At 36.0% G+C, this 11,394-nt stretch overlaps 1 protein-coding gene across 2 annotated transcripts in view; it reads right to left on the bottom strand.

The window, feature by feature from the left end:
* Positions 1–4,689: 4,689 nt before the first annotated feature.
* The window catches only part of Pcdh7 (protocadherin 7), a 443,283-nt gene continuing 436,578 nt past the window's right edge, over positions 4,690–11,394 (bottom strand). For both annotated transcript variants that reach the window (XM_004624515.3, XM_004624516.3), the window contains exon 3: positions 4,690–5,346. In XM_004624515.3, the coding sequence (XP_004624572.1) occupies positions 4,970–5,346 (377 nt within the window). In that variant the 3' untranslated portion in view covers positions 4,690–4,969. The remainder of the gene's footprint in view (positions 5,347–11,394) is intronic.

Raw genomic sequence — 11,394 nt, forward strand, 5'->3', positions numbered from 1 at the left:
TAATGGATTTTCATGTAAAATAGGTTGAATTTTCATATACAGGGTTGATTGGATTCACAATAAAGAAGGGTCAAAGCACAAATTTTTACAGTGTTTATGTTTTGGATAGATCAGTGGTTCTATCCTGGGTGGTGCATGCCATGCTGGCCTTGTGCCTTGGCAACTGGGCATGATGTCACAGCCCTATAATCCCACCACTGGGGAGGCTGAAAACAGGAAGGTCACCGTGAGTCTGAGCTGCACAGTGAGACCCTGTACCAATAAATAGATAAATAAATAAATAAATTAATTAATTAATTTTAAAAATCTAGTATTATATAGAGAAGATATTCTTCTAATTCTCCAACTTGTAGGAGAGGTCAAAATTGAAAGATGAGAAGGTATTTGCTTCAATGGATATTACATTCATAAATAAGATACCAATGACAATGATTACAGTCTTATAAGTAATGTGAACTAGTCAAAAGAGGCAATAAATGATAAGGAGATGTAATTGGCAAAGAAGGCTCAACTAAAAAAATGATTTGATCAAGATGAAAATTCTGTGTTTCAAACATTTTCCTAAATTTCATATGTGATACCTTTTTTAAAGTCTGTAACTTTTCTCCTATTTGTCTTTAATTTAGAATAAACACAAACATTTTCCGGGCTGCTGTAACTCAGCAGCAGAATACCTTGACGAGGTCCTGGGCCGGAGAGCCCACACCATGAAGCAAATGATAGACAGTACAGAGATGCATTGTAGCCATTTTGACATGGAGCTATTTGTATCTTAAATGAGAAATTTGGGGAGATGTGCTCACTAAAAATCAGTGTTAGTATCAATACATTCTTCTGTGATCTGAAAGATTTTAAAGCAAGCTAAGTAAATTTTGGGACTTCCTTTCATGAAGCTGAAGATCTAAGTTTCATTCTATCATTCCACAAATTAATTTGTCACTTACGCAGGGTGTACTGCTGTAAATAGTTGCGGTCACATTACCTTCTTTGCTCTCCTGTAAGTTAGCAAAGAGTAAGCCGTGTTGAATCAGCGGGTACATGCACCCATTCACTTCAAGTCCAACCAAAATGAAATTGCCATTCAATAGAGTACACTTACAAGTGGGAAACCATTTGACCATGTTATATTTTAATTTGCAGAGACAAAAATGACAAGCAATTTATTTACATAAAACTGTACAAAAGCAAATTAAATTATGTAAAGAGTTCATAAATATTTGGACGTGTGTTTAATACATTTCGCCATGTTTAGCATAGTTGCGTGCATAGTGACTCATAATAAACGATGATAAATTGTTCTCTGCTTCACTATCAACATCCAAGTAGCAGAACAATAGTCAATGATTAACATTACAAAGAGATCGTACCACACTGAATGCAAGTGCTTTAAAATGTAGGGAAAGTTGTCTGAAAGCAAACCCTAGGTAGCTGAAAAAGTGATGCCTCCTCCAGATGATTTCTTTCTAGACTTCTGCCTGGGTCACAATGAACCAGCTTTACTACATTCAGGATCAGCCTCATTCTGTTTCTCTTATTTTAATTTCCTTGAAGGTCAGATTTATTCGTTGCTGATATCCCTAAATGGCTCGGGTGTTCGGGTTTCTCAAACTGTTTAGGATGTCTGTTTGAGTCTCGGCAGTTCCTTCTTGTCTGAATGCTTTGTCTTACTTGCCTATAAAGCACAGCTTCCCAGGGTGGCCTTTCAGGCAGACAGCCTCAGTTCCATCTTAGTTCCTTCTCCCATAAAAATAATGCCTCTTGTTTTCTGACACTCAGGCAGCAGGCCAGTCAAAACACACATAGAAATGATATTTGGAGACTCTAAAAGATCAACAGATTTTAGACTGATGCTATAGACATTTTAATATACATAAATTTATATAATTTATAAATGTGCCCTAATGTATAATGCATGCAAAAGTCCACTTGAAATTCTTCTGTATGGAAAATAACTATAGTTTGTGTATTGTACAACTAAAACGGACAAGTAGCCAAAGGAAAAAGAAGATCGAAATCAATATTTTACCTGGCAAAATGGACTAATTTCACCCCTGATGATATCTCTTTGTGTTACTTTTATAATAAATGCTTTCACCTTCCAGTGAGATTTGAGCAGCCCGTATTCATACACTAATTTTTTTTTTAATGAATGAACAGTATTTAAGACTGGTCCATTATCCAAGTTTGTCAGAAGGCAATTTTTTAATATATTATTTATTCTTTTCAGAAAATAAACACGGATAAATCTATAGGATCAAAAAAGTTGGGAATAGCCCATTTCCCCTCATTGTCTAAACCAAACAACCATTGTTTTGTCATAACAACAGGTATAAAAGGCACAGTTGCTTATTTTGCATTCACTCATGTATTTTTTTTTGTTTCTTTTTATTGATTTTTTTTTTTCAAAAGCACTCTATATGTGGAGTGGCACCAGATTCAAACTATTCAAAATAAAAGTCATACAAACACAAAATATATTTCTGTGTCATGCCAGCTCATTATATAATAAACATGTTATGATAGCTAATTCTACTAGAATTACTGTGAATACTTACAGTACACTGAATTTTATTCTTTCACGCCCATCTTAGTTCTAAAGAGAGGTTCACGAGTTAAATGACAATGGCATGGCTATTTTGAATATGGTGCAAACATCATTGGAAAATGTGGATCCAATTAATCCAAAGGTCTGGTATGACCCGTATTAGCTTTACAGACAACATAAGGGTTTTAAGAAAGTAAAATGATCTATCTAGTGGCTTCAAGTGACTCATGAAAGAAAAAAAAAATAAACACACACTAAAAAAAGTTCGTGGAACATCTGTGTTATGCAATTATTTCTTTGTAACGTGCAAGAAAAATATGTATACATTTCATAAGTATCTTTAGAAGTATTTGTCTTAATAGGTACTTACAGATTATACAAGGCAAAACTGCTTTAATGCAGTTTCCTAACAAAGTACTAGAATTACATCTTTCCATAGTGTAAATAATAATCAAACATAAGTATGTTCAATTATTGATATTTTAGTCCAATGTTTTCATTTCAATTACATATCTTTTTAAAACCTATCTATTATACATAAACTACCATCAAAATGAAAACTCCAATTAAGAAAGAGCATAAGGAATTGATCCCAAAATAGTACCCCACTGAACAGAAAAGTGGTTTTCAAAGATAAGTATTTTGATGACCTATGATGAATTATCAATCTATATTCCAGTATGCTTTACCTTGTAGTCTAAGAAATTCTGCAAAGTATGAAACTACCCAAAGCTACACATGTCTACAGTTTGCTAGAGAGCAATCAAGCTTATTCCTTAACCAGGTTGCAAACATTCTTCAGTGAGAACATTTGCTCTCCCCCTATTCTACCATAGATTGTCACTTGTCTCTGAATGTCCAGCTCAATTTTTAATTTTTTGAATCATCTTATATACATCAAGTGGCTCAAAATCTGCGTATCCCATTTCTTCTTGTTGCACTGAAAACACTCCATGTTTTTCAATTTTGAAATGTTCTTTCTCTAAGAAATGTCACTGTCCAGAACTAATTTTAATTCATTCACAGTCTGGATTTGTTTAAGACACACCTTCAACAATGTTCAAATCCTGTTAGTGACAAAAGTCAATTAGGACATGGTCCTACTTTGATGTTGTCTCAAAATAGTTCTACATTGCCCTGCATTTGCAAGTAATGCAGTCATGCTGTGTGGAAGTGTGACTGAACAGTGAAAATATTATAGTTTTAAGAGTGTAATTTTAAAGACCATCAAGCATAGTTGGGATTATAAAATGATCATAGTGGATTGAACGGATAAGGCCATGTACCAAAGTATCTTTCTCTATATGACTACCCATAAATATGGCATTTCAAAAATTGCAATCTTCCCTGACATTATTCTGTGAATCTAAGCTTGAACCTCAACCAGCTGCCTAGTATAATACCAAAAATAAGTCTCGTTAATTTATTTTTCTGAGTTTTCAAATAAAATGCACTTTATAAAGAAGAATGGTTTCCGATGTAGAGACAATACAAAATAAACTAGCATTTGAGCATCTCTGTGTGTACATGGGCTTAGCTATTTTTGTAGTATCATGGAATTTCATGTCAAGACCAAATCAACCTCATGAGTTCCCTGATCTGCCATATGACCTTTGGCCTCATAATGACACAATTGTTCAAGTTAGTTGATAAGTGTGGTCCTGTTTTAAAAAAAAAAAAAAAACGATATATATATAATTGTACAAGTAATAATTAGCATAATTGAAATATGTTACCAAAATTGTGTGAAAATATTCAATGGATGTATGGAATTAGAGTTGATGCTCTTGACCTGAAATAACAACATATGCCAGCTTGGGACTTTAGTCCCCCACTGAGTATTGTTTTGCCCTATGTCTTGATGAGAAGATTAAAGCTGTGATCTTTCCAAAATGCTTTTTAATTGCACCCCTTCATGAAACTTCAGAGGGAAGCTAGTCATTTCAAAGGATTCCCCTTGATAGTGATAAGCCATACTTTGATGGTATGTCTGAAATATAATTTACCTGTCCTGATTTCGTAAATCAGCCAGAAGACACGTGAACAAAATCAAAGTGACTAAAATCATGCATCTTTAGGGATCATGAGAGTATGTTGTGTTCTGCTATTCAGGCTTGTTACCAGGAAAGAAACTTGCAACCATCTTTTTTTTTTTTCCTTGAGGGTGGGTAGAGAAGAAAGAGCGGGTGCTGGGGGTCAGTGAGGAGGGTCAGACATGCAATCACAGGGATGGATTCTACATTGTACATAGCAATCAGGCTGACAGTATCACTAGAGGCCTGATCTGGAGGCAGAAGTGGCAGGCAAAGCTTTGTCTCTTTGGTAGCCCCCTCTTTGTGATTAAATAGTTTTTCTGTATAAGGTTTTTGCCCCTTATTCTCCTTCTCATACATGAAAAGAACTTTGCTGTTGCTCCTTGATAGCCTACAGGTAAACTTCTCTTCTAGTGAGAGTATTGACAGGAGATGGCTTATATTCCCCCGTTTTTGTCAGGGGAATATCCTCATGGTTGGCTTCCTCACTTTTGCTGAAACTAGCTGCACTGAAGGTCTCATAGGATGAGGTCAACTTTTTGTTCAGGAGGTTTCGGTTGCGGTCACCCATGATGGCGGCCTCGCCATTGGCCAGCTTTTCTTGGCTTCCTCGTTCATCAACAGGCATGAAAGTGGAGAGTTTGGGCTGGCTCTTCTTCCTCTCAGGAGAAGTGCGGACGGGCATCCAACAGGAGTCTGAGTGGCCGTACTCGTCACACTCACGCGTGCACTTCCCGGTCAAAGCTACATCTGGAAGAGGCCTTGAATCTGAAAGCAAGGAGAAGCAGCCGTGAGTTCAGGTCATTCCTCAGTAAGATGCCCTCATAGCCAAGACTCATCCTTCCAGAGAACAATTTTTACTTCAGGTATATTAAAGATAAGGTTTTGCAGAAATAATATTACAGAAAGAGGAACGGACAGAATAATCAACTTCAGTGTGTACAACAAGTAGACAAGCATGCGCTTCTTGCAGGACAGGGCATGCAGATATTCTCAAAAAGTGATTTATATTTCCGTAGCTATAATTTTTTTCTATAGTCACAATAAAATTATTAAAAATAAACAGAAAGGGGCTGGGGAGATAATTCCGCTGTCTAAGCTCCTGTCTGGCAGGCACAAGGACTCGGATTTGATCCCCAGTGCTGAATGCTGCACGACCCCTGATCCTCGGGGGTGCCAAGCCAGCAGCCCAACCCCCCGTGTGGTGGCGCATGGCTGTAATCCCAGCGCTGGGGAGGTTGAGATAGGAGGATCACTATGAGGCTGAGTTGCATAGCAAGACCCTGTACCATATAAATAGATAAAAGATTAAAAAAGTAAGTAAATAATCTGTATGAGATTGATCTCACATACAGAGTTCTAAAGACTCTAAAAAAAAAAAAAAAAAAAACAGAAACCTTATGTATCTATAAATTATTCCAGAAATGGTGTGCATGTGTCACCTGGATTTCTTCTTGCTTATGCATTAGTCCTAGAACTCAATTATGCAAAACCTTATGTTTAACATGCATTCTAAGACTTTAGAATGAGTGAAAAGTAGAATGCAATTGACAATACATCTTATGTTAAAAAGTATGTCCCATTAGCAATGTTGCCACCTGCCCCACCTGAGGCCATACCCTCCCTTCCCCACTGTGTCAAGGGTCATAACGCGCTGTGCAATAATTTCCTAAGTGATATATAGAGGTACATTTGCCAGTGTATTTTTTGGTTGAATAAAAATACTATCCATATTGTAAGGTATTGGGTAAATACAATGAGTTCTTGGTAATTTATGAAAGAGCATTTATTTCCAATTAGTGCTGTTGCCTAATGGAGTGGGCAGTGTACCTTATTTCTAAAAAGCTAAGTGGTTTCTAGGAAGTTATTGTGGATTAAAATTAAAGCAAAGAGACAAGAGGTACTTGTGTGAATAAATCAGGATATGAGTCTGTTTGGGGGAATGGTTATACATTTTCTTCCCATTAAAAAATATTTTCAAGAACATTTTGGTTTAAAAGAAGTAGAAAAAAATAGCTGCATTACTGAAGCAGACTCTAAGAGAATAATCTGTAATGTTTTATTTAATGTATTTTATAGTGTTTCATAGTGCTACATAAAAGAAATAACATGACTGCACTCCAGCGTGCGGTCATGCGCACTGGAGCAAGTTCCTCTGCAAATGCATTTACATTAATGGTTCCAGCATGCCTAATGCTGGGTAGTTTTGGTTTAAAATAAAAGTGAGGGCTCCACAAGTTATTCCCAATTCATATATATCCTTGATATGTTGCCTCTTTATCCGTGTCTCTATCTTAGTATTTGTGTAGGGTATCTAACAAGTTTCATTCTTTAAGATATCCTATCTCAAGGCTGTCCAATAATACCTGCCATTTTTTTTTCCTTTGGTGATGTGAAACTAAATTTCCTTGTCCTGATTTTTGACCAGCAGCTGGGGATTTTTATGACATCTTCTGAGGGCACCTAAGAAAATGCCAACAGTATTCACAGGAAATCTGGAATTCCTTTATGCTTTTGTGAAGGTGAAATACAAAGATGTTTATTTATTGCAGTCATACATGCTGCTGTTTGACTTCTAAATGAACAGATCCCTTTTAATTTTATCATCTATAGAAAAAGGTTTCTTATTTTTTGAATCCTAAATTCCTTTGGCTGCATGTCTCAGATACATATTTTAGAAGAACAAGAATCATACTATTGACAGATTTTGTGAATGGTCTTTGAAATCTAGTTGGTTTAAAGGAGCAAAGTGCAGGTTCTTTGGCAATGCATCCTATCTTGGGCCACTTCATTTGAAGTGGACTTAAATAATTTGAATAGGAAAACACCTTGTAAAAATGGAAAGCGTAGATTATATATACTTTTTATTCTAAGATCCCCTTTTTGCTTTTCCTCTTCAACAAATTCAGACTTCTTTTATGATACATGAAAATAATCAGGAGCTTAGCTGCTGAAATAAGAAAACCATTCATGAATATGGCTGTCATTCTCTTCAAAGATGTTGCAGAATTGTCTCCCCCCATTTCTCTAAATTTATTTGCATCTCACAATGTCAGTTTGCTTACAGAACGGCTTTCACAGGTAGCTGCTTTTCAGGGATTAATCTGTGTTTCTAGTTTGAAATTCACTGCACTTGTTTTCCATTTGTTTGGATTTAAAGCTCTACTGATGCTCTAAAACTACTTCCTACATTTTCTTCAACTTATGTATATGAAACACCTCTGTAGCCTTTTAGAGCTTACAATGATAACAAACAGCTAGCTGCAGCACATGTGCCATAGGTTCGCCACTAGTGCTTTAGAGTGATTCCATTTCCAATCAACTCTAATGGAGCTGCTCTTCAATCCTTTCCCTTTGTCTTAACAGTCTAGAGCACTGCCTGCCAAATTTAATTTCCTCTTATTGTTTTTAGAAAGGCATCTTGTCTTCTGCGCTATGATCCACGTGTGAGCTGCCACATCTCTATCGAAGAAGCATGACTTTTAATAAGGATCGCCTGTCATTTCCAAAGTCACTCACTTGATTGGGGACCACAGTGAAAGTTGACAAGCCTAATTGGCTGAGACATGTTGCAATGTTTGTTATCAAATTTAGAAAATAATCAGGAAAGGCTACAAGAGAATCATCAAGAGCAATCAAAACTTCCACTCTCGATGACTAAAATGAATCTTCAAAAGAAATGCCGATGATTAACAAATGCAATTCATAGTATGATGCAATTTAAGGTGGAAATGTGGGAAGGTGGAAATGGAATTGTATTTTTTGGGTTTTATATAATTCCTTATTTGAATTATGCAGACATGCAATATACCTTATAAACATGAAAGTTATGTAGTCTTTGAGAATTATCAAATACAATTCTTTATTCCTTCCATGAAGGCATACTTTAAAATGTCCTAATTTGTGTGTGAGAGAGATTATGGAGCAAGAACTTCTGAAACTAGTAACTCTTCTTACACTTTCATTGCAGAATGGGCTGCTATAATCTAAGAAAATTAGACATAATTTCTTTAATTTTAATCAAAATCTAGACAAGCATGAAGTTAATCACCAATGTCATTATTTGCGATAGAGTTAATGAATAAAAACATACAATGTTGTATATGGAAATATAATAGTATTCCTTATAAGCATTTCTACAATAAAGTCAGTTCTTTAGGATTTTTTGTTTTATAATTTCTCCTCATTTAATTTTATCAAACTACAAGAAAATGAAACATAAGTGCTGTTTAGCAGAGTCTGTGCTTGCATGACATCATTTACACAGGTGCCCATTTTGACTAAGAGTCCTGTATCCTAGAATCATTGCAACATTTTAGACAGCCAAACTCCTTTTTTAGGCATACAGTTGATTCTTCATTCAAATGTTCATTCATGTCAGGTGTGGTGCCACACGCCTGCAATCCAAAACTGGAGGTGTCTTGAGGTAAGAGGACTGCTGTGAGTTCAAAGCCAGCCTGGGTTAAATAGTGAGTTTAAGACCTTCCTGAACTACATAACAACAACCTATCTCAAGACAGAAAGCAAGCAAGCAAGAAAGAAGGATTCAATTGTAAGCCATCATAACAGCAAATAATCCTAGAATGATTTCTAATCTATTAAAAACCTTTCCACACTTTATTGCTTTTACTGAGCAACTCAGCTGAATAGCAAGAGAGAAAGAAACACAAGGGCTCAAACTTATCGGAGAGCTAAGGTGAAATGATAACTGATTTAATTTTCATTTTAGTATTTTCCCATTATACTATGTCACCCATTTCTAAATGCACCAGCTAAGTGATTTAGGAGTTAATTACTGCTACACATACTCTCAAGAAAAAGCTAAAGTCCCCAAAGGAAAGGAAAGCAAAACCAACAAGCAGCATGGAAAATAGATGCCGCAGCAGCACGAATTTTACTAGTGACTGAAAAGAAAGGTACCAACTCAAAAGTAAAAATCTCCTAAAATCAGGGGAAATCATATCTGAATCAAAGAAGATGAGTTCTCTCTCCAAAAGAATTCATCCTTCCTAGCAGGGGAGACGGCGAGGAGATGCTGCTAGATGCTGCGACCGTGACCTCAACGAGAACTGACAGATAATACATATGTACAATCGTTAGAAATAACAAGGCAAGCCCAGATTTAGAGAGTCATTTTCTTCTGTTTCCAGAAGCTGCCCTGCACTGTTCAGAGATGATGAGAGGCACCATCATTAAGGCGGAGCACAGCGAACTCATTAAGACTCTTGAAGACAGCGCTGCACGGCAAGGATTTGGAGTCTGCTGAGTTGCGCATTCCACTGGAATTGTCCTTGACTTGGGGCTGAAGATAGGTGGATCTTTTCAGTTGCTAAAAGATGGGCTTTGTTTAGCTTTAACATAAAGCATGTGGTTTTTCTTTTTAAAAGCTCATATACTTAAAGCTGTATGCATCAATTGTTTTGTTCTTTAATTGACAGATTATTTACCATGAGCTATATGAATTATTATTCAATATGTAAACGTGAGATACATGGTGACAATATGAGATATGTGGGCCATAATTCACTGTGTGAACTTCTCAGATGTCCGCAGCATTTCTCCAATTTGTTCTTCCTAATGAAGTACAAGCACAGTCTTAATAATTCTTGACAAAATTCTGCAAATAAAAATTTGCACTATTTTCTTTTTGAGAAAGATTAAAAAGTACACTAAGTTCCTTATAATGTAAATAGTTGTTTTACATTTTATCCTCTTTGCCATCCACATATATAAAGGTGGGTTTTTTTTCCTAGAAATACCTTAAATTTTTGTCAAATTTGCTAAACTCTAAAAAGATATTACAAAAGATGAGTAAGAAAAATGAAACACAAATAACATTTCAACAGATATTTTTATACTACTTTTATTTCAGTAGTCTAAATATTTATACTGTATCTGTTTGTTTCAAATGATTTATTCAAATATTTTACTTTAATATAGTTATCAAAATTGGTTATTTTCACCTGATATGGAAGAACTTAGAAAACATTCAATAAACATCAGTTAGCTAAAAGATTTTGGTTTGAAAATTATTATTGCAATCAATAAAATCTACAACTAATAGGATTAGAGCTGAACACTGCTTGCTGAGTTGGATTGCCATTGTTAAACATAACTAGAAGATCCCTACCTTTTGCCAGTTTGAAAATTTGGCAAGACCAGGTAGGCAAACAGCAGATCGCTGTGGAGTGGGAAGTCCTGCTACTGCAAGTAGTTGACATTCAAAATGTAGAAGCTCTTTTTGGAAGACAATAAAATGAATAGCTCTGTGAGTGCCACACAAACTACAAAAGCAGGCTGAGATCCTTAAAGACTGTTGAAAATGGTTACAGAAAAAGAAATGATCATAGGAAGTGAAATGATCACTCTTGGCCTGCTTGAGTTAGAGGAGACTATATAGATCCTGTCTGTATGCATACCTCACTGAAGGGTCATTTACATCACTTTTTTGTTTTTTTTGGTGGACCCGGGGATTGAATTCAGGCCCTTGCGCTTGTCAGGCTACATCACTTTCTTTAAAGAACAGAAAACTTTCAGAAGCGGGGGACTTGGAGTCACAACACTGTCAGGTTCTAGGCTTAGCCATCTGTGAGCTGTGTGACCTAGCATATGGTTTCTCTGACCTTCAAATTTCTCTTATGAGTGACATTCATATGAACTCTTACATTTACTGTAGCATAAAAGAGTTATTATATATGCTGCACACAGTATGATCTTTACTACAGTGTAAGTGTCCACTAAAAAGTACGCTATAGCCTTTGAATAGGCTTAAGGGTCTCTCTCTCTCTCTCTCTCTCTCTCTCTCTCTCTCTCTCT

This window comes from Octodon degus, unplaced genomic scaffold (genome assembly GCF_000260255.1).
Source record: "Octodon degus isolate 3935 unplaced genomic scaffold, OctDeg1.0 scaffold00006, whole genome shotgun sequence".
NCBI lineage: Eukaryota > Metazoa > Chordata > Mammalia > Rodentia > Octodontidae > Octodon > Octodon degus.